This window comes from Bison bison, unplaced genomic scaffold, assembly GCF_000754665.1.
Source record: "Bison bison bison isolate TAMUID 2011002044 unplaced genomic scaffold, Bison_UMD1.0 scf7180017864150, whole genome shotgun sequence".
In the NCBI taxonomy this organism is placed as follows: Eukaryota; Metazoa; Chordata; class Mammalia; order Artiodactyla; family Bovidae; genus Bison; species Bison bison.
In genome coordinates this window covers 323514-348062 of record NW_011494722.1, presented here as the reverse complement: position 1 = coordinate 348062, position 24549 = coordinate 323514, and the positions used below count along the sequence as shown (strand labels likewise).

Genomic DNA, 24549 nt, shown 5'->3' with positions numbered 1-24549 from the left:
AGGCGACGCACCCCAAGAGGTGAGCGACACCGGCCCGAGGCCCAGCCGGGCGCTGCTCCTCGCACTGGCGGCGCACGGGCCGCTCTCAGTCGTGTCCCGGGGACCGTAGCGCGGGGCACTCGAGCGAGAGCACCTTAAGTTTTGTGGGCGGCGGGCCTGCAGCTTGGAGGAGATGCCGACTGTTGAGGGGTCCCTAGATGCGCATCTGTCGCGACCCCGCTGATTCCGGGACCGCGCCCCCGCGCAGAGTACGGGGCTGAGGGGTGTTGATTGACGGCGGGGGTGGGGGCGCGCAGAGGGGCGCCGGGGTTGGGGGGAATGCCCTGGCTCTGGACTCTGGCTCTGGCCACTCGCAGGAGGAGAGTTGATGTCTGGGACTCTCGGCCAGGATGGGTGGCAACTTTGGAGAAGTGGCAGTGTGGGATTGCGCGAAGTGTAGTATGGAACTTCGCAGTTACCGCAGAGCGGGAAACTGTTTGCCCCAAATGTGTTTAAAATTAAGTTTTAGGCAATTATTTTTTAGGGGGGCGGGGGGGCGGGGAATGGATTGGGAGGATGGGAATGACATGGTTAAAGAAGCCCTGAGCAGCAGATGGAGAGATTAGGATATTGCTGAGGACTCAGAGATACAGTTACTTGAAGCTTTTATGTTTAATAACCTAAATCTTATCTTTCCTCCTTTTTTCTAACTACCAGTAATTATTTTCTCCGGAAACTTTTTTTCTTTTGACTCTTCTCCTTCTATCCCGTTCTTGAAGAGCTTGCTAAGCAATACCTGTAATCGTTTCTTGAACTGTTAACTGTAAAAGACCGCGTTGTGAATGGTTATTTTGCTTGTCCTTTTTGGATGTGTTATTGTGCTAAACTGACGTTTAAATAATCTCCTTGAATATAAGTTACCATACTTATTTCCAGGTGGATTGCCCCATTAGTGGTAGTGCAGAATCTTCTTGCCTCTTTGTATCTGGGGATTTTAATTTTGGGGAGGAAGAGAGTGAATATGAACAAGTGAAAAATAAAATGGCATTTAATTACACTTTGTGTTTTTCTGAATGCACTAGAGTTTATCATCCCAAAACAGTTTTGTAGGCTATAGGAGCTATGTCCATTGATCAAAAGGGTTTGAAGGCTTGTTTTGTAATTGCTATCAGGGTAATTATTACAGTCTTTAGAATATGATGACTTTTAGAATAAAAATTGCTTAATATTTTTAGATCAGTGATCTGGTCCAGTCGACTTGCTTTAAACAAAAATTTTTTTGAATAGCTGCTAATGAGGAAACAAACTTAGAAAGGTTAAAGCGACTTGCCCAAGATATTACAGTTAAGAGGGAAAGGACTAGGTTTTGTGTAAGTGTGAGAGCACATGAGAGTGATGTACTTGCCAAAGATTAGTTCTTTGGGGAGGGCAGAGTGTGTTTTAATAAATGGAAGTTATTTGAGGTAGTTGAGTCTGATCAGTTTCAGTAGGTGAAAAAGATACTTAATGAAGTGGTCAAAAAGGGAGGATGTGACAAAAGACAAAGTTTCTTGTGAAGCTAAGAAGATTTTGCATAGTTTCAGAAGTGTCTTCATCAGTGGTAATGTGTTAATAGATTAAGAAGCTCTTCTGAATGCTTATTTGTTTGTAGGGATTTTTAGTTTTCTTAGACCTTGGTGGCAAGGTAAAACTTTTCAGACTCTTGAATAGACATGAAGTTGGTTATAGAACTTAGTCCTGACTACAGATATTGGCATTTGCTTCTGTACTTGTGGTTTATAAATAATGTATTTTGGTTAGTGCTTAGGCATTCCACTGTGCCCACATTAGCCTTTTTTTAATGTTCTTTAAAGCATAAACCTTTTTCATGTTGTAGTGCAGCAGAAAGGGGTAATGTGTAAGGCATACTGGAATAAATGGTCAGGGCTGCTCACAACTTGTAGCTTTTGGGTCATAAAGCATGAAGACTCTTCAGCACCCTTGTAACTTTCTCATACTTAAGGTGCACTGGTTGAAAAACTGCTTTTAAAGTGTTTATTTGCATATAAGATGGGGGCTCATTTAGGCTGCCTTAATCTTACCCTTCTCTGGGCTTTACCTCTCCCTCATCCATTTTAATTTTCTTGGTTACTAATGTGCAAGGAATAGTATATGCTGGACATAGTGTTGGACCCTGAGAATTAAAAAGTGAATAATAGTTGCTGTCTTCTTGTTGCTGTAGTCTTAGTAGGTGTACAGAGCTATGGGAGAACAGGAGAGAATGATTAAATTTGTAGAAGGTGTGGGAGCAGTTTACAGAAAATAACATGGAATTAGGTTTGTCAAACTGGGGAGACGGGTCTTTTCAAACGTAAGGAACTCTGGGTGCACTGAGGCGCCAAATGTTGGGATGAGGCCAGTGGTGACATGTTACTGAAAAGGAGAGTGACGAGATGAGCCTGCGAAGGTATGTCCATCCTAGATTTTGAAGAACCATGCTTATTAAGCTAAAAGTGAGGTTTATATCTTTATCCTATAGGAAAGGAGAGAGCAAAATATTTTTCAGAGGGGAGCAATGTGATTTAGAGATCATTTAGGCATCAGTGTGGACAACTAAGTGGAGGCCTTACATATAAGAAAGTCACATTTGAGATAGTGTGAAGTTAGTGAATCTGAATCTGTTTTAAACTTAGATATATAGGGTATTTTGTTTCTGTGATCCCTTTTGTAGTGGTCTTGAGGACTCGGTTCAGTTGCTCTGTAATAACAGGGTTATTTAAATTGTTTTGAAGATTAAGAGCACAATGAAACCCATATAGTGTTACTGTAGGTAGGCATTCAGGCTTTCAGAACTTGTCTTCTCAGTTAGGCTGAGGCAGATTGTAGTAGTTAAGCTGGAAAAATCAAGCCTTTGCCCACCAGAAGTGAGAGCCACCAAGCTCAAAGGTTATGGCTATCCTGATGGTCTGTGAGGATATGGACTGTAAACATTTTGTGAAATTGGGTGGAGGACAGAGTTTTCCCTTCTGTATGGTGGTGGTGGTTTAGTTTCTAAGTTATGTCTGATTCTTGAGACCCCATGGACTGGGGTTCCTGCCAGGTTCCTCTGGGATTTTCCCAAGCAAGAATACCTGAGTGGATTGGCATTCCTTTCTCCAGGGAATCTTCCCAACCCAGGGTTTGAACCCAAGTCTTCTGCATTGGCAGGTGGATTCTGAGCCACCAGGGAAGCCCAGAGCAACATATAGGTTCCTAAAAGTCACCATGGTAGGCAGAATTGTGCAGTAAAAACTATAGGCCTTTTGGGAAAAATGGTGCTGGGACACAACAGTCAGAACATTGTCAGTGACTTTATTTTTTTAAAAAGGAACCTGATAAAAATGGTAGCATAGTTTTAATCCTAAATGATTAAGGAATACATAAATACCACAGGTGCTGGAGAAGACTCTTCAGAGTCCTTTGGACAGCAAGGAGATCAAACCAGTCAATCCTAAAGGAAATCAACTCTGAATATAGATGGGAAGGACTGATGCTGAAGCTGAAGCTGAAGCTCCAATGTGAAGCTGATGTGAAGAGCTGCCTCACTGTGAAAAGACCCTGATGCTGGGAAAGATTGAGGGCAGGAGGAGAAGGGGACGACAGAGGAGATGGTTGGATGTCATCACCAACTCGATGGACAAGAGTTTGACCAAACTCCTGGAGATAATGAAGGACAGGGAAGCCTGGGGTGCTGCAGTCCATGGGGTTGCAAAGAGTTGGACACAGCAGCTGAACAAATACCATGATAAATGTGACACTTTACCTTGAAAAAGACCTGGTTTGCTTGTGGAAATGGGCATCAGAAGGGTGGCTGCTTGTGAGTTATTGTAAGGTGATGGAAAGAGGGCTACCTGAAATCAAATGGAATGTTATAATAACACCAGATGTGGATGGGTGTGGCTCAGCATATGTGTACACACAGACTGAACTGATGGAGCTGATAGGTGTTTTCAGGTGTGTGTATTTTGTAAATTTCTATGTAGCTCTGTTCAGCCAGGGGCAGGTTTCTGCCTTTTTCAAGTGTTTTTCTCAGACAAAATCGTATGTAAGCAAATGGGAATTTTGTGTTATGCTCAAATTTTCTAATATATTAGTTATGTTGGAACAGATTATTTTCAGAATAAAGGATACAGCAGAACTAATTACGCTTCAACATAGCATTTTAAAGTAGTGCTAAAACTCAATTCCAAAAATACCTGAAACACGCTATTTTAGACTTGCTACTGTAATCGGGATGGTTGGAAAGCGTCACCGACTCTGGACATGAATTTGAGCCAACTCTGGGAGATAGAAGAGACTGGAGGAGCCTGGTGTGCTGCAGTTTATGGGGTCGAAAAGAGTCAAGACTTAGCGACTGAACAACAACAACAGTAGTAGGGTTTATGCTCTTTTATTTCAAGTGGGTTTATAATGGTGCAGAGAGAAAAACAAATGAACCAATAAAGCGCTCATCAAGTTACATGAGGAGTACACAAAGTATTTGGGGGATGCTAAAGAAGGAACAGAGGCTTCCCTGGTGGCTCAGATGGTAAAGAATCTGTCTGAAATGCAGGAGTCCTGGGTTCAGTCCTTGGGTTGGGAGGATTCCCCTGGAGAAGGGAATGGCTACCCACTCCAGTATTCTTACATGGAGAATTTCATGGACAGAGGAACCTGGCCAGCCGCAGTCCATGGGGTCGCAAGAGCTGGACGTGACTTAGCAACTAAATCACCACCGCCAAAGAAGGAGCATCTAATTCTGCTTTGGAAACGGGGGAATTCATCTCAGAGGTCTTTGGGCTGAATTTTGAAAGTTGAATAGAGATTTGTTAGACTGAGTGGAGGCATTTCAGTGGGAAGAAAGAGTATGTGCGAAGACAAGTTACGTACAACTTGGACTGTGAAACAGGTTGCAAAGATGTAAGGGACAGGAGGAGTTGCCAGAAAGTCTATGAATGGTCTTAGGCTCTTTCTTAAAGTGTTGGGATGTAAGTTTGTATATAATAGGGATTCATTGAGAGTTTAGGTGGATGGGGTGGGGAAATTGTATGTGTGACATACTTTTTCAGGAGACATAGTAAAAATGTGAAGGCTTGATGAAGAGGGTCAAGAAACTGGGGTCAGAAAGTCCTTAGGACTTCACTTAAGTCCTTATGAGAGAAATACTCTAGAATTGTTAAAGCCTTCATGATTTATATGGTCAGCATTTTTTGAATGATTTTCTGTCTTAGTTTTCAGGGGGAAAAAGGACTAGAGGGTCAAAATTGATTTCTAGTATACTAGAACTTCCCACAATGATTGTATGTATGACTTAGCAGCTAGAATAAATGTTGAATGTCTCAAAAGGCCAAAATTGCAATGAGATATGATGTGGTCACTCACGTAGAGCCTGACATCCTGGAGTCTGAAATCAAGTAGGCCTTAGGAAGCGTTACTACAAACAAGGCTAGTGGAGGTGATGGAATTCCAGATGAGCTATTTCACATTCTAAAAGATGCTGTGAAAGTGCTGCACTCAATAAGCCAGCTAATTTGGAAGACTCAGCAGTGCTCACAGGCCTGGAAGAGGTCAGTTTTCATTCCAATCCCAAAGAAGGACAGTGCCAAAGAATGTTCAGACTACTGTACAATTGAGCTCATTTCACAATGCTGGTAAGATGTTGCTCTATATCCTTCAAGCAGGAACTTCAGATGGACAAGGTGGATTTAGAAAAGGCAGAGGAACTAGATATCAAGTTGCTGACATTTGTTGGATCATAGGGAAAGGAAGGGAATTCCAGAAAAACATCTAGTTCTTCTTCATTGACTATGCTAAAGCTTTTGACTGTGTGGATCACAGCAACTGTGGAAAATTCTGAAAGAGATGGGAATACTAGACCCCCTTACCTGCCTCCTGAGAAACCTGTACGCAGGTCAAGAAGCAACAGAATCTTACATGGAACAACTGACTGATTCCAAATTGGGAAAGGAGTATGACAAGTCTGTATATTGTCACCCTGCTTATTTAACTTATATGCAGAGTAAGTACATCGTGCAAAATGCCAGGTTGGATGAATCCCAAGCTGGAATCAAGATTACAGGGAGAAATATCAGCAACCTCAGATACACGGATGATACCACTCTAATGGCAGAAAGTGAAGAGGGCTATAGAGCCTCTTGATGAGGGTAAGAAGAGAGTGAAAAAGCTGGCTTAACACTCAGCATTCAATAAACAAAGATCTTGGCATCTGGTCCCATCACTTCATGGCAAACAGAAGGGAAAAAAGTGGAAGCAGTGATAGGTTTTATTTTCTTGGGCTCCAGAATCACTGTCGATGGTGACTGCAGCCATGAAATTAAAAGATACTTGCTCCTTGGAAGGAAAACTATGACAAACTTAGACAGCATTTTAAAAAGCAAAAATATGTTGCCAACCTAAAGTCCATATAGTTAAAGCTATGGTTTTTCCAGTAGCCATGTATGAATGTGAGAGTTGGACCATAAAGAAGGCTGAGTGCTGAAGAATTGATGCCTTTGAATTATGGTGCTGGAGAGTCCCTTGGACCACAAGCTGTTCAAACCAGTCAGTCCTAAAGGAAATGAACCCTGAGTATTCACTGGAAGGACTGATGTTGAAGCTGAAGCTCTATCTTCAGCTAGAGCTTTGGCCTCCTGATTCAAAGAGCAGACTCATTAGAAAAGCACCTGATGCTGGGAGCGACTGAAGGCAAAAAGAGAAGAGGGCAGCAGAAGAGATGGATAGAGAGCATCACTGAGTCAGTGGACATGAATTTGAGCAAACTCTGGGAAATAGGGAAGGATAGGGAAGTCTGGCGTGCTGCAGTCCATGGGGTCACAAAGAGTTGGTTGCGATTTAGTGAATGAAAGACAACAAAAAGGGGTAGCTATAATAATGTGATCGTAAGAGAGGAAAGAGCAATTAGATGATTGAAAATCTGGCCAAAGATAAGAGATGAAAAGGTTTCTGTTGGCAGCCATCATTGTTGGATTGGTTGTTGCTTGTCTTATGCTAAGAGAAAAGATTTAGATTTAGTACTGGTGGTTGGCTCTCCTTACCTTTTTGATCTCAGTGATGTTTCACCACACAAATTTTAACTCAACGCCCTTCATATTAGTTGGCATTCAGCTTTGTTGATTAGATCATAAATCATGACTGTCTTAATATATTCTTTTGCTCTGTACTTCATATTTGACTTAAAATATAGAAATTAAGATTTCTACACTGAGAAATATTTGTATTTTAAATTGAAATTTGTGGATGACCTGTATTTAGTGTACCTTTGTAGTTATGTTTTGAATTGATTTATTGAGTTGAATTTGCTAGTATTTGTCCATTTTTGACCTTCAAAATTGGTAGTTTCCTGTGGTGTTGCAGTACACTCTCGCTTCTCTCTGTATTTTATATTCAATCATGTTATTAGGCACAGGCACATGGTTAGAACTGCATTTTATCAGCAGTCTGTCGTGGTGGTTGGTGGTTTAGTTGCTAAGTTGTGTCCGACTCTTGAGACCCCATGGATTGTAGCCTGCCAGGCTCTCCTGTCCATGGAATTCTCCAGGCAAGAATGCTGAAGTGGGTTGCCATTTCCTTCTCCAGGGGATCTTCCTAACCCAGGGATCAAACCTACACCTCCAGCATTGCAGGCAGATTCTTTACTGCTGAGCCACCAGGGAATCCCCCTTAATAGCAGTCTAGTAAACTCTTATAGGCGGTTGGTTATTGACTGGGCACTGCAGATACAGACAGGTATGCCAGTCTTCTCCTTTGAGAAATTAGACTACTACATCTGCTGTTTGACTCTGTATTTGGAGGATTATTTTATCATAATTTAAAAATCTTTTTTGCAGAGGTTTTACTGGTTGTAAGTTTTAGTTAAACCAATATGAACTTAAAGTGAGAAGTGTTAGTTGGTCAGTCATGTCTGACTCTTTGCAACCCAATGGACTGTAGCCTGCCGAACTTCTCTATCCATGGAATTTCCCAGGCAAGAATACTGATGTGGATTTCCATTCCCTCCTTAAATTTATTTTTATTCTCTGTGAGAAAAGGATTTAAGGAATTGAGATTTTGGGACACAGGAGAAGGTAGCTACTGAAACCTTAAATTTTTAGAAATACCACTGCAATGTTCTTTGCCTTTTTCATTCTCATTCTCTTATGAGTATACTGTGCAGTTTTTCATAGACTAACAAATGTGTGTGATATCTGATTAATTGAATTCAGAGTAGACAGGCTGTCTTCCAGCGTGTTAGACCTTAAAGATTTGTAAAAATGTAAGACAGTGTCACTCTTCTTGCAAAATTTTGCTTTGTTTTTGAAAGTAGTTACTCTTCATTAAAATGCTGTGGTTAACATGTGCTAGGTTTACTATATTTAGTGACTTAATACATGCCGGAGTCCAGCTCCAGCAGCCAGGGAATCAGCCTGAAGAGATGAGTGGTGTTGGCGGAAAATGATGCAGCCTCCAACCCACTCCAGTGTTCTTGCCTGGAGAATCCCAGGGACGGGGGAGCCTGGTGGGCTGCCGTCTATGGGGTCACACAGAGTCGGACACGACTGAAGTGACTTAGCAGCAGCAGCAGCTGACTCAAGGTGGACTGCATGTTTATTTCAAGCTTCAGGTTTTCTTTTATACTTTGACAAAAGCATTAGGTCAGAGGTTTGACATTTTCAGTTCCTCTTCACCCAGATTATTGTCTCATTGTTGTCCTTCAAACAGAGTTCCTGATTACATTATAACTCATGCTTATGTCTGGGCTGCACACCACATTCCTCAGTTTATTTCTTATCTTTCTAAATCCTGCTTGCCCCTAGTATCTTAAGCTCGCTATCTCCTAAAAAGGCTTATAGCTATCTCTAAAATTCCTAATCCCTACAAGCTATAGTAAAATATGCTTACACTACAACATTCCTTAAACTTTTAGCTTCTAACTATTCTTAATTATTCGTAAACCCTAAACTCTGCAGACTTCCTTTGCCATAAACATTCCCCTCACAAACAGGTCTTAGATAACAGTCCTTCCCATGGCCTCGAGCTGCAGCCTGCGTGCTCATCCTGGAACGTTCTTTGTAAAGATCCTTGAATGAATGTCAATAGTTACTTTATAGATTATTTTCTGGGCACAACTGCAGAAGGTTTTATGCTTTCTCATGCTTCTCTCAAGAACAATAAGCACCTTAACATTCTTTCCAGCCAACTCAACCGAAGAAAGGAAAAAACAAGTCAGAATCACAAGGCCTAACTCCTTCATCCCAGGACCGTGCCTGTGGGACAAGGAGAGGGGGTTGGGGCCATGCCTCCATTTTGTCAGTAATGCCTAACATGGCTCCCGACAAATACACTTTTAAATTCCTTAGTTCTTATTTCTAATACAGTAAATATTGATAGATAGAACTCACATACAAAAGGTCTTTGAGGTACTTGAGTATAAGGATCCTGAGATGATAGCATTTGAGATCTGCTGGAGAAGGCAATGGCACCCCACTCCAGTACTCTTGCCTGGAAAATTGCATGGACAGAGGAGCCCAGTAGGCTACAGTCCATGGGGTTGCTAAGAGTCAGACACGACTGAGCTACTTCACTTTCACTTTTCACTTTCATGCACTGGAGAAGGAAATGGCAACCCATTTCAGTGTTCTTGCCTGGAGAATCCCAGGGATGGGGGAGCCTGGTGGTCTACTGTCTATGGGGTCGCACAGGGTCGGACATGACTGAAGCGACTTAGCAGCAGCAGCAGCAGTCTTAAGTATTAGGCAGAGTTTGGGAGTAGAGAATATGAGTGAAAAGTGGTTTGTAAAGATGATATATCTGAGAAGGCAACTCAAGGACTCATGGTCTTAGTAACATAATATTTGAAGAATGAACCCAGAAGATCTTGGTTTCATCAGTGACAGAATTCTAGAGTTGTATGAGGCATTGGTGTACAGCTTGCAACTATATTGTCCAAGGTTCAAATCCTAGCTCTACTATTAGGTTGGTGCAGACACAATTGCGGTTTCAGACTGTGAATCATTATAACTAGGCTGAAACACAAATCTTTATTAATCAAAACTGTTGACCAGTTCTGGCTGCAGGCCTTGCAGTTTTTGGTGCATCTCATTGATTTGTTGAGCATACTTCTCAGATGTAATGGTTTTGCCCTGATTCAGAAAGCTGTAGTGGATCAGACCGGCAGCAGACCACCAAGTTTGGCTTTGGGAGAAGCTTTGGAGCTTTTTGGTTCAACCACTGTTGCCAGTTGTTGTCTAAAATCCACGTTTCATTGCATGTTACAATCTGATTGAGAAATGGTTCATTGTTGTGTAGAATAAGAGAAGATGACACTTCAAAACAATGATTTTTTAAAAAAATTTTCGGTCAGCTCATGACCAACTTAACCAAGCTTTTTCACCTTTCCAATTGCATCACACACTGAATGACTGTAGAAAGCTGGACATTGAAGTCTTTGGCAACTTCTTGTGTAGTTGTAAGAGGATCAGCTTTGATGATGGCTTTCAGTTGGTCGCTGTTAACTTCTGATGGCTGCCCACCATGCTCCTCATCGTCAAGGCTCTCGTCTCCTTTGCAGAACTTCTTGAACCACCACTGCACTGTATGTTCATTAGCAGATCCCCAGGCCAAATGTGTTGTTGATGTTGAGAGTTGTCTCCCCTGCTTTACAACCCATTTGAACTTGAAGAAGAAAATCGCTCAAATTTGCTTTTTGTCTAACATCTTTTCCATAATCTAAAATAAATATAAAATACATAGAAAGTAATGTCAAGAGCAGGGGGAAAAAAGGCAAGAAATGTGTATTAAAATGATGTATAACATAATCACATTTATTTAAGAATGTATTCCAATATCAAACAGCAAATTTCAACAGTGCTAAAACTGCGATTACTTTTGCACCAACCTAATACTAACCAAGTGTGTGTGACTTTGGGCAAGTTACTTAAATGTAAGAGCCTCAGTTTCCTCATCAAAAGTAAAAAGAGGATAGCGCCTACTTCATGGGCTGCTATGAGAATTAAATCGAGATAATACAAGGAAATTATTGCATAATGGTTGAAAGCCAGACTTTTGGATCAGATTTGAGTTAAAGTCTCAGTTGTGCCACTAGTACCTGTGATCTAGACAAGTGACTCTCTGACCCTTCCTTTCTTTATGTATGAAGAGTAGTAGTATTTATTTCTAGGAGTTGTGAGGATTAAATGACATAATGTATGTGAAGGGGCAGCCAGTTGGTGAGTGCTCAGAACGTGTTAGCTGTTATATGCCCTGTGCAGAGTGTGGCAGGCAGGCACCCAACAGTTTTGTCATTACTGCCACCTGTTTGAGGTTTGCTCTCATTTTGCTCTAGTATGTCACTAAGATTATACAGTTTTTACCTTTAAGTTTGGGCTTTCCTGGTGGCTCAGTGGTAAAGAATCTGCCTGCCAGTTCAGGAGATGTGGGTTTGATCCCTGGGTTGGAAAGTCTCCTGGAGAAGGAAATGGCAGCCTACTCTAGGGCTGTAGCCTGTTCCCATGGACAGAGGAACCTGGCAGGCTACAGTCCATGGGATCGCAAAAGAGTAGGACACGACTTAGCAACTAAACAACAACATTGAGTGAGCACCTACTATTTGCCAGGCTCTGAAAATATAAAACTATTTAAAATGTAAGTGCAAGGATCCTGTAGTAGAGTAGGTGAATGAGATGTAAAAAAAATTAAGGTGGGGTTAAAGAGGCAACATTAGAAATACCTTCAAGGTTCAGAATAGCTCAAAGCAGGAAATTATAGACTCCTGTTTTGGTGAGGGATAGGGAAGGAGTCCTAAATTAATGTTTGTAAAAAGAAAGGTTTGTAGTGTGATTACACTGTTGTAAGGTTTTTGTTTGCAACTCCCTCCCCCAACCCCGTAGATTAAGATCCAAGATCATGTACGTGTTTCCTGCTTATTTTTTCCCAGCACCTGACAGAGTGCTTGAAACAGAAGCAGAAGGTGCTTAGTAAATATTTGTTGAATGAATGATTCTGTAAAGAAAGCTTCCTTAAGGAAGCATGATTCAGTTGTATTGAATTGCCCTTTTTTTTTATTATTATTTTTAGTTTTCTTTGAAAACCTGATTTTGAGTTTGAAGGAAAGAATGTTTAGACCACTTTATTAGTGTAACATGCTAGGTCTGACACAGGACGCTGGGAGATAACAATTGGACTGATAAATGCTGAGTAAATGTGTGGTGTGCAGAGGAAAGAGGAGTGGATTTGTGCCTTTGTTGGGAAGGGCTTACAGGGGCTCTGATGTTAACTTGAGTTGCTGTGAAGGGGATGAGTAGGAGTTTCGAGTGAAGGTTGTCTGGTGAAAGGATTAGGATGTATCATTGAAAGATTGTCTTCGAAGTAGGTATGCTTTGATCAACTTCGGACTTGATAGAATGATGCACATGTAAGTGGCTGAAGATGAGTGAGAAAATAGTGCCCTAAATCTAGGTCATAAAGGACTTTGATGTTAGGGTTTTAACTAACTAGGTAGGCAGAAAGGGCCATGTTAGAGTTTTAAGCAGGAGAGTTACATGGGCAGGCATCAATCAGGAAGATATAGAGAAGGTTGTTTAAAAGTTGTAGCTGATAAATGAGGGTGTGAATTAACTTTAATAGCTGTAAAAATGGAGAAGACAGGTTTAGAAGTCCTGAAGAGGTAAAAATTAGTTGGATTTAGTGAAAGATTTGTTAACACCTAGTGAAAATTTGGATTGGAAAAAGTAAATGGGCACCAAGGCTAGTGGCACTACCTTTTGTATATTCCCTAGCTTATAGTTCTTTGAGGAGCCTGATAATAAATAAAAGGGTCTTTTTTTGAGAAATGAGTCTATTTCTCCTTTTTTCCCTTGCCTGCCTTTCCTCTGCCCCACTCACTCTTTTTATTTGTGTTTCTGAAAGAAGTAAAACACCAAGAATGGAGGAGAAAATGTAACAAACAAGAAAAGGAAAAGAACTTACCTTTTTGTCTTGTCAGTTAAGATTGGCTGTAATTTGAAATTGGTCATTTGTAGTGATATGGATGAACCTAGAGTATGTCATACAGAGTGAAGTAAGTCAGAAAGAGAAAAACAAATACATATTCACACACACACACACACACACACACACACACACACACACACACACATATATATGGAATCTAGAAAAATGGTACTGATGAACGTATTTGCAGGACAGGACTAGAAACACAGACCTAGGCAATGGACTTGTGGATGTGGGGAAGCAGATAGTGGGACACGTTGAGAGAGCAGCACTCACATACATACACGGCCGTGTGTGAAATAGATGCTAATGGGAGCTGCTGTGGAGCACAGGAAGCTACGCTCCATGTTCTGTGATGACCTAGGGAGTGGGGCTGGGGGCTGCGATGGAGGCTCAAGAGGGAGGGGATCTATGTATGCTTACATCTGATTCATGTTGCTGTACAGCAGAAACTGATGCATTATAAAGCAATCATACTCTAATTAAAAAATAAAAAAATTGGCTATGACTCAATCTTATTTCCCTTGGGAAAAAAATCTGGCCATTACAATTAAATTATTTAACTTTAGAGTGTCTTTTAACAAGGTTTTATACATTGCTGCAATAAAATCTGATAATAATTTATTAATATTTCAAAATATGAACTAGGTATTAAATGTTTCTCCAGCTGTCTGCAGAATGTTGTTGTGGATTTGTGGATCATTCATTACATCTCATTATATATATCTCTTCATTCTCTTCAAATCTATAATAGTTCTGACCCCAGTTTGTTGAAGGTAGCAGACCAGTTATCCTGGAGAAAGTCCTTCATTGCAGTTGCTGCTTTGGTGTCATCTAGCCAGTTGCTCTGGGCTTCCCTGGTAGCTCTGCTGGTAAAGAATCCACCTGCAATGCAGGAGACGCCAGTTTGATTCCTGGGTCAGAAGTTCCCCTGGACAAGGGATAGGCTATTTACTCCAGTGTTCTTGGGCTTCCCTGGGGGCTGAGACTGTAAAGAATCCACCTGCATTGCAGGAGACCTGGGTTCGATCCCTGGGTTGGGAAGATCCCGTGGAGGAGGAAATTGCAACCCACTCCAGTATTCTTGCCTGGAAATCCCCATGGACAGAGGTGCCTGGTGGGGTACAGTCCATGGGGTTGCAAAGAGTCGAACGTAACTAAGCACAGCACAGCACAGCCAGTTCCTCCAGTTCTGAAAAGGGTAAACATTATTGGTGTGTATTTCATATTCTGTCAGATCAAAAGACCCACAGTGTCTGGTTCTGCCCCTTACTAGTGTTGAGAAGATTGATGAAGAGGTAATAGTTTATTCCTCTGTTGAACATTTTCTACCTTAAAATCAAAAAACAACCTGGGTGGTGGTGTTACCTTAGCATTATGCCAGTGCCAGTGATTCATCCCAAGGTTTTAACTCAGTTTATAAGTCTTTGTTTTAGAAAGACTCATTGGGAATTGTGAAATGATATTGTTTTTATTTTTTCATACTTCATTTATTGTCTTTCTTTTGTAAAATGGGACTTTTTTTCACCTGGGCCATTTGATGACTGAAATAGAGTACCCATGGAAAGGATAGACGCTTAAATCTTTTTATTTAGTACTAAATTTCTTAGTTTGGAAGCTGCCTCAAATGGTGTTTGACTTGCAGTTAGGGTCCCCCACCGGACCCCTTCCCCTCTCCTCCTCCCTCCACTTCTCTGTTACCCTTTCTCCTGTGTATTTTTAAGCCATTTCATAAAATCTTTAATAATGTAAGCATATCTTTCTGTCTGGTAAATAATGTCCTGTATTTCCTCAAGGTAAATAATTATTTTATTCTAAGATAATGAAAAACCATTTCTCTGAGGTCTAGATCAGGGACAGATTTTATGCTGCCAGTATCAGTAATGATGTTTGGCATTGGATTGGGGGAGTTGAAGATTGACTAGTCTGGGGTTATATACATGCTGACTCTGGCCTAGCTATTTTTTAAAAGTCTTGTAATTTTCCTTGGCAGTTTTCCAGTCAGTTTTGAAAACCTTTTACTCTTTTCAGATAGTAATCTGCAGCGACATGCTGTATTTTTTAGAGAGCAAGAGCTGCTTGTTGATTTCAAGGCCTGAGGAAAAATCCTGAATTGTTTGTGTTCTTATGTCCTTTTTACTACCTGGTTTCCAATACTGTGTTCTGTTGGACTCCAAGAAAAATGGGTGGAATTGCTTAGTGGGCAGATATGCTTCTCAGAAGGGCTTAATTGTCCAGTTTGCTACCATTTCTTTTATTCTGTCATGTTCTTTTCGCACTCTCGGGGATTTGGAAAATAAAGACTGTGCCTCTTTCAAGTTTAGAGTGATGTGCTGTCTCTTAAATTTTAAGACAACCCATCACATGTCTTGAAAACTCAGAAAGGGAGTGGCTGGCTGCCTAGGCAGAAATCATGACTCTTGATGGAATGACCCCAGGTCTAAGACCTGGATTTCAGATTTCAGTCCGGTAATACTTTTATTTATTCTCTGAAGCATGAACTCTGGACATTGATTCACACTAACTAAGCTTGCATGAGATTGGTAAATCAGACTTCTGAACTTTCACTAAGTCAAATGATTTAATAACTCAAAGGGAACCCTCTTACACTGTTGGTGGGAACGCAAACTGGTATAGCCACTGTGGAGAACAGTGTGGAGATTCCTTAAAAAACTGAGAATAGAACTGTCATACAAACCAACAATCTCACTGCTGGGCATACACACTGAGGAAACCAGAATTAAGAGACACATGTACCCAAGTGTTCATTGCAGCGCTGTTTACAATAGCTGGGACATGGAAGCAACCTTGATGTCCATTGACAGATGAATGGATAAGGAAGATGTGGTACGTATACACAATGGAATATTGCTCAGCTATAAAAAGGCACACATTTGAGTTACTTCTAATGAGGTGGATGAAATTGGAGCCTAATATATGAAGTGGAGTAAGAAAGAGAAACACCAATACCGTATATTAACACATACATATGGAATTTAAAAAGACGGTGATGATGGTCCTATATGCAAGGCAGCAAAAGAGACAGATGTAAAGAACAGACTTTTAGAAGAAGGGGAGGGTGGGATGAATTGAGAGAATAGTATTGAAACATGTATATTACCATATGTGAAATAGATGACCAGTGCAAGTTCAGTGCATGAAGCAGGGCACTCAAAGCCAGTGCTCTGGGACAACCCAGAGGGATGGGTTGGGGAGGGAGAGGGAGTGGTTCAAGATGGGGGGACACATGTGCACCCATGGCTGATTCATATCAATGTATGGCAGAAACCATCACAATATTGTAAAATAATTATCCTCCAATTACAGTATATTAGTTTAAAAAAATAGCTCATAGGACCAAAATACTAACCTTAGCTGAATACAGCAGCTTATCATTAAATTCTATTTGGAAAGCCAGTGAAGATCAGATGGTTGCTTTGTAAGTAGAATCTAGTCAGAACAGTGGCATTTGAGTGATCATAAGGACTCTTAAGGGATGTTGTCATTAAGCTCTGGTTGCCTTACACAGTGTTTTGTTATTACTGGTATATTCATATGATTCACAGTAGGCACTTGCTTTGCCAGCTTGTCCTCTAGATGGAATAGGAACAGTTCTTGACAGTATAGCTCTTTGTTAGGTATGTTTTGTATTAGTCTAAAAACTTCAGTCATTTCTATTCTGGAGAAATCAACATGTAGGAGAACAGTTTTATTAACAATATTTAACAAAACAAAAACTAGATATTCTGTTCCTTGTGCAGCTGGTTAGTCTCACTATTTACTTACCTTTTTCAAAAAGGGATTACTTACCTCTTCCTGTGTTTTGACTACATAGTCAAAACCATCTTTGTGTTTGAAAAATAGCTCTAGTTCTCATCAGTACAGAAGCGGCATAACATAATGAAAGTAGCTTTAGCCCTTTTCTAATTTTTTTACTGTGTAAAATATACATAACATAAAGTTTACCATGTTAACCATTTTTAAGTGTAGCATTCAGTGTTATTAGATACATTGATGATGTTATCCAGCCATCACCATCATCCTTCTTTGCAACTCTTTTCTTTTTGTAAAACTAAAACCTCAAACCCATTTAGCAGTAACTCCATTTGAGGTAAGTAATTGCTGACTGGCTCACTTTAACGTCATATGATAGTGGGTTTTTCTCCAGCTTTGTTTAGCTGTGTAAGGTATCCAGAGTAGGTGTTCAATTCAGTTGCTCAGTTGTGTCCAACTCTTTGCTACCCCATGAACTGGAGCACGCCAGGCTTTCCGATCTATCACCATCTCCTGGAGCTCGCTCAAACTTCTGTCCATTGAGTCGGAGATGCCATCCAACCATCTCATCCTCTGTCATCCCCTTCTCCTCCGCCTTCAATCTTTTCCAGCATCAGAGTCTTTCCCAATGAGTCAGTTCTTCGCATCAGGTGACCAAAGTATTAGAGCTTCAGCGTCAGTCCTTCCAATGAATATTCAGGATTGATTTCCTTTAGGATTGACTGGTTTGATCTCCTTGCAGTCCAAGGGACTCTGAAAGAGTCTTCTCCAACACCACAGTTCAAAAGCATCAATTCTCTGGTGCTCAGCTTTCTTTATGGTCCAGCTCTCACATCCATACGTGACTACTGGAAAGACCATAGCTTTGATTAGACGGATCCTTGTTGGCAAAGTAATGTCTCTGCTTTTTAATATGAATTTTAAAATAACCACAAGCAAAATGAACAGTAGTCCCAGTATCAGCTTAGATATAATTCTTCCAGTTTGTCTGATTCTCATAAATGTTTTTTACACTTAATTTGGTCACATTAGACCCAGATGAGGTTTATACATTACATCTGATTGCTGTGCCTCATAAGTCATTTAATATCAGTTTCCTTTTCATATAATTTATTTGTTGAGGAAATTGGGCCTTCTGTCATGTAGAACTTTCTGTTGTCTGCATCTGGCTGGCTGTATTCTTGTGGCATTATTTTAAGAGTTAAGAAAAAATTTTTTTACTCATAGTAAAATATACATAGCAAAATATGCTATCTTAATAATCATTTTAAGTGTGCAGTTCAGTAGTGTTAAGTATATTCACATTATTGTGTCTTATGTTACTTTTACCATATTCCTCCGTCTCCTTACTTGGTATAAACTGGTTCCAGATCTAGAGAGGCTTATTTGATTCAAGTTCAGTCTTGTAATTTTTTTTTGGATGAAGGGGCAAGAGTGTACATAGTATTGACATATAAGTCTAGTTGTCCTGAGATTGATCCTTGGGTTGAGGTCTTACAGCCTGATCTATTTAAATTTTTTCCATTGGACATTTTTCACCTGATTCCTTTATTAGCCATTAATGGTCATCCGTTTTTTTCATTAGAGGTTGTGAAATAGTGGTTTTTCTAATTACGTAACTTTCTGCATTTATTAGCTAGAATTCTGTTAAGAACATTTCCTCAACTAGTTTCTGCCAGAAATGCTGGATAAATACTTGATTCTTTCCCTTTATTTTCCAACTTCAGGTGACAGGTTTTTTTTTTTTTCTTCCATCAGAGTTTTGGAGTCATACAGTTTAAAATTGATTTGTAGTCTTCCTTTTGTTGTTCAGATTGTCTTATCTTGGCCAGTGGGACCTCTTCAAGCTAACTCCTATGCCCTTCACAGCTAGAGCATCTTTCTTAGTGTCCAGGCTTGTTTATATTTTTCCAATCCCATTCTTGAAATCTTCCATTTCTTTTAGGAGTTCCTAGTTTGTTTTGGTGGGAAAATGTGTTTAGAGATCATAATATGGATGTCTACTTTTAAAAAAGATGTTATTTTCAGCTATTTGACTCTTTCAAATATTGATTGGTTTCTTTTCTTGATTCAACAGGCATGCCCAAAGAAAAATACGAGCCCCCTGACCCTCGGAGGATGTACACAATTATGTCCTCTGAGGAAGCAGCAAATGGAAAGAAATCTCATTGGGTGGAGCTTGAAATAAGTGGTAAGACATACACGGCTAAATTTATGGTTTGGAAGTTAAGATCTAGTAATGCCAGTACACAAGGGAAGCAATGCTGTATTTTACCAATGCTGATTTGTCTTAGAAGCTGAAATGTTCAGTAGGAAAAACATGGTTTGAGTCAAAGTTCAGAACCCATTCATTGCTTATTTTCTCACTGTCAGTGTCCTTTTATAAAATCAAGATGATAATATCAAAGATGAAAATAGCATATGTAGTGATTAGTATACAAAGGTTTGTCCTGTTCCTTAATTCTCTGATGACGTAGGGTAGGGATTTTTGTGTTATCCAGTTACAGGTTTCCAATGAGGTGGGGAATGCCTGTTTGGCTGTAGATTCTGGGATAGATTTGTTTCTTCTTATTTTCTGAATTTGTGTTTCAGTCTGAGTCTCTGGGGACAGCCTTGTTCAGAAACACAAAATCTTGAAAGAGTTTGAAGCAGCTCTCAGGATTCCCTTCTGCCTTTAATGCAAGTCTTCAAAAATATGGCCAAGGGGCGTGATTGCTTCTTAAGGCAACCAGGGCTAAAGAAATTTTGTGTTCATGTTGGCCTAACATGCCTCCTTATGCTTTCCTTCTAGTTTTTCTTGACTGTTGCTTTCTGAAATAATATTGACCAAATTGTCTTTTCTTTCACCTGGCTGCCCTTGATATTTTTAAAAGTTTAATGCAACAAACATACTGAGTATATGCTATGTGTAAAACATTTTCCAGGTGCTGTACTAGGCATATGTAAGATATATAGATGGGGGGGAAGGTCTGTTTCATTCTTACGCTTTTGACATATTACTGGGCGAGAGGAAGGGACTATGCCAGTGTGAGTAACTAATAGACAAAACATAGCTGTGAAGTCTAAGTAGAAAAGCGCTGTACAGAAAGCAAAAGGAGGTAGTGATAGTAGCATCTCTCCCTTGTCAGCTCCGAAGTTCTGATTAATTATTGAGTAACCTAAGCACCTTCATGCAGCCATGGTAGAGGTTGGTACCTATATGGGTCTCTCCTGTTTTCCCTCTTCCAGTTTCTGGAGTGCTGGTGTAGAGTGGTGGGAGAGTGAAATTTCTCTCTTCTTTTGGCTGTCCTGTCAAATTTGATTTTCTCTGTCAGAGAGCCTTTGAAGCATAGGCAATTACTGTTCCAACTTCCCCTTTTAATTTCTGCAGGGTTGGTATTTAACTATATTTTTCTTTTTTCAGTCTGTATTAGCAGTTTTTGAATTACAAGTCGTTTGCTTCTAGGAAATTTGGATAATCTATAAAGTGTTCACTTAGGTTAGTGAGGTTATATCTCTGAGGTAAAGGGGATTTTTCTCTGTCTGCTCACTCTACCTTATGTTTGGAACTCAGTGGCAATTTGGAGTCATTGTTCTCTGCTTACTCTGAACTTTGGGAAGAGATCTGTGTAGAAGATAGGAATGAAAAGGAGAGATTTTTCTTTTAAAATAGCATTCTTAACAGTTTTATGTTTACCAAGTGTTGTGGAGGATAAGCTGTTGATTGAATAGGTCTGGTGGAATAAGACCTTGTAATTAACAAAACCACTATCAGGAAGGTCACTTTATTATCTTAATACATGAATATAAACTCCAGTGTGTAGAAATTTTCAAGACTGAATTCATTTCATGCTAAGATTAGAGTTATTTCAAGGCTAGAGTTATCATGTATATTATATACTCTAGCATTCCTTAAGATCTGTGATACAAAATTCTAGGGATCTGAGGTCACTGAATTCTGGACCTGAAGTAATCTCATATATTCTTCTGGTTCTAGGGAGATGAGTGGTTAGATCCTTGTGTCATTGGAGGTAGCCAGATAATCCAAATGGCTGTTAGTCATTTACTTTTTTAAAGAAGGCCATTTTTTTAATGGTAAAATCAAACACAGATAAAGAAAACCCCAGAAGCATATTAGTGAATTATTTTAAGGCCAGAAGCCTAGTAATACCCAGGTCAAGAATTAGAAGTTTTCTGATCAGTCCAATAGGCATGAAACGCATGTGGCTACTGAGCATTTGAAATGTACTTAGATTAGTCCAGGGCTTCCCTCAGTGGCTCAGTGGCAAAGAATCTTCCTGCCAGTGCAGGGGCCATGGTTTCCATCCTTGGTTTGGGAAGATCTCACATGCCTTGGAACACCTAAGCCCATACACCACAACTAGTGGCCTGTGCTCTAGAACGCATGCTCTGCAACAGGAGAAGCCATCACAATGAAAAGCCTCTGCTTGCAGCAACTAGAGAAAGCCCATGTGCAGCAATGAAGATCTAGCACAACCAAAAATAAATAAAAAATCTGAAAAAGAAATGTCCTTAGTCCAAACTAGTATGTAGTCTAAGTATAAAACATATGCCTGATTTCAGAGACTTGTAAAAAAGAGATGTAAAACCCTTTGTTAATAACTTGATATTAATGAAATAAATGTTTTAGATATAGAGGATTAAATATTATATTACAGTTTAAAAAAAAGGAATTAGAAGTTTTTTACTTTTGCCAGAACCCCTTCCACACCACAGCCAAACACAATCCCTTCCCCACTCCCCAAAAGTAACTGTTACTCTAACTTTTATAGTAATCACTTCTTTTGTTTCCTTAGGGCTTGCCTGGTAGCTCAGATGGTAAAGAATCCGCCTGCAATGCGGGAGACCTAGATTTGATCCCTGTGTGGGAAGATTTCCTGGAGGAGGGCATGGCAGTATGGCAATACATCTCCAGTATTCTTGCCTGGAGAATCCCCATGGATGAGGAGCCTGGCGGGGTTGCACAGAGTTGGACACGACTGATAACTAAACACAAGTGTTAAGAGTTTAGTGCTCAATTTACATGTTCCCTGTCCATCCTTTTCTTTACAGTTTATCTGTTGAACTTCTTATTACCCTGCAGTATGTATTCTCCTGCATGCAGTTCAACATGTTTTTCATCCATATTTGCAAGTAGGATGCAGAGACTTGATCAAGAGTTGGATTTAAGACCCTTGACAGGACTGAAGACTGCGTTATGTGTGTGGTATTATTCTTTTTCTTTAGGAGGCACATAAGATACAAAAGCCTTCTTTTCTACTGATGTTCAGTGCCTAGAGCCATTAATTCTTTGAAGGTTGCAAAATAGTGATACTCTTTTTTTTTTTTTTTTAATTAGATGAGCTGTATCTGTTAAGAGATACTTTCCCTCATCTTAAAATTTTATTTTATTTTATCTTGGGCTTCCCAGGTGGTGCTAGTGGTAAAGAACCCTCCTGCCAATGCAGGAGACACAAGCAATGCTTGATTCTGGGTTGGGAAGATCCCCTGGAGGAGAGCATGGCGACCACTCCAGTATTCTTGCTTGGAGGATCCCATGGACAGAGGAGCCTGGCAGGCTGCAGTCCACAGGCTCGCAAAGAGTCGGACACGACTGAGTGACCTATGGTGCACACAGTTGATTTATTCCCTCATTTATTAATTGATTGCTCAAGATATAAATTTGTATAGGAGAGGTAGAAAAGAATGCTTCTTTCTTTCCTTTTATTTACGAGTTTTCAGGATAACCTGTTGTCCTTTGAAGGTGACCAATCAGATTTTTAAAGTTTCATTTTTAAAGTATCCAGTGGTTTAAGAATCCAGCTTCCAATTCAGGGAATTCAGGTTTGATCCTTGGTCCAGGAACTAGGATCTCACATGCTGCAGGGCGACTCGGGCCTTGTGCCACAACTACTGAGCTGATGTGCCACAACTGGAGAAGCCCCCGTGCCACAAGGAATAATCCCACGCTGCAGCTGAGGCCCTACCGATCCAAAAATAATTAAAGAAAAAAAGTATTTTACTATTATATTTGGGTTTCAAACATATGCTGTGAGTTGTCATTATTCCTCTTTATTTTATTGCTTAAAATTGTCCTGTTTTGCCGTAGGCTTGATGGCAGTCAGATTTTTTTTCATTGTTCAGTTCAGTTCAGTTTCTCAGTCGTGTCCTACTCTTTGTGACCCCAGGGACTGCAGCATGCCAGGCTTCCCCGTCCATCACCAACTCCTGGAGCTTGCTCAGACACGTCCATCAAGTTGGTGATGCCATCCAACCTTGTCCTCCTTCGTCCCTTTCTCCTTCTGCCTTCAATCTTTCCCAGCAACAGGGTCCTTTCTAATGAGTTGGTTCTTCGTATCAGGTGGCCTGAGTATTGGAACTTCATCCTCAGCATCAGTCCTTCCAATGAATATTCAGGACTGATTTCCTTTAGGATTGACTGGTTTGATCTTGCAGTCCAAGGGACTCTTGAGAGTCTTCTCCACCCTCACAGTTCAAAAGCATCAATTCTTTGGTGCTCAGCTTTCTTTATAGTTCATTATTATTTTCTCTTTTTTGCTTAGATGCTCAAAGAATTTTTTCCCTTTAAAGTCAGTAATTTTTACTTGAATATATTTTGGTATTGGTTGTTCTACTTTGATATTCTTAGGTATAGTATGCTCTTTCAATGTGTAGTTTGAGTTTTTTCTCTTTTAATTTCAGGGAAGTTTCCTTGAAATTAAAATAGCTTGAATAGCTTTAGTGTTTGTTCTGAGTCCTTTCTTCACTTTTTCTTTCAGAGAGATTTATTCTCTGAATTTGAATATTTACATATTTGTCTCAGAATCACTTTAAAGACAGAGTACAGTAAGTTCACTCCCTTACTGTTGTACCATTCTTTTACATGTACAGTCAGACAGTCGTTCAACCACCATCACAATTACAATATGGAATGATTTCATCACTGCAGAAAACTTCACCCTGTTCCATTTTAGGCAGACTGTCCCCCCACGTTCGGCCCCTGGAAACTACTGAGTTTTAATTTTTTTTTTTTTTGACTAAACTGTTTTAGGTTCATAGCACCTTTGATGTAAAGTACAGTGTATGATCCTTCCACTGTCAACATCCCCCACCAGGGTGGTGCATTTGTTACCTCCATGAATCTGCTTTTGCACCCCAAGTTCATAGTTTACGTTAGAGTTCACTCTTGATATTGTAGATTTTTGGGGTTTAGACAAACATATAATTAAATGTATCCATCACTGTCATATCATACAGAGTAGTATAACTGCCCCGAGAGTCCTCTGTGCTCTCCCTGTTCGTTCCTGCTTCACTCTGCCTGAACCCCTGATCTTTTTACTCTCGCCATTGTTTTGCCTTTTCTATCCTTGGGATCAAACAGTGTGTAGACTTCTTAGATTGGGTTCTTTGACTTAGTAATATGCATTTAAGTTCCTCCATGTGTTTTCAGGGCTTGATACTTCATATATTTTTAGTGCTAAGTGATATTCCATTGTCTAGATATATCACAGTTTATCCATTCACTTACTGAAGGACATCTTGATTATTTCCAAGTTTTGGCAATTATGAATAAAGCTGCTACAGATGTCCACATGCAGGTTTTTGTGTGTTTGATGTAGGTTTTCAACTCCTGGGCAAGGTGCGTGATGGTGAGAATGTTTAATTTTTTTAAAAAAAAAAAAAAAAAAAGCCAGACTATTCCAAAATGGCTATTATTTGGCATTTCCACTAGCAGTGAATGAGAGTTCCTATTGCTCTATATCCTCTCCAGCATTTGACATTGTTCTGGGTTTTGCCCATTATAATGGGTATGTATAGTGGTATCTCATTGTT

The 24549-nt window shown here is 40.1% G+C and overlaps 1 protein-coding gene across 2 annotated transcripts in view; it reads left to right on the top strand.

The window, feature by feature from the left end:
• Positions 1-6: 6 nt before the first annotated feature.
• CNOT6 (CCR4-NOT transcription complex, subunit 6) overlaps positions 7-24549 on the top strand; it is an 85315-nt gene continuing 60772 nt past the window's right edge. For both annotated transcript variants that reach the window (XM_010840934.1, XM_010840933.1), the window contains exons 1-2: positions 7-19; positions 18815-18928. In XM_010840934.1, coding sequence (XP_010839236.1) covers positions 18817-18928 — 112 coding nt within the window. In that variant the 5' untranslated portion in view covers positions 7-19; positions 18815-18816. The remainder of the gene's footprint in view (positions 20-18814; positions 18929-24549) is intronic.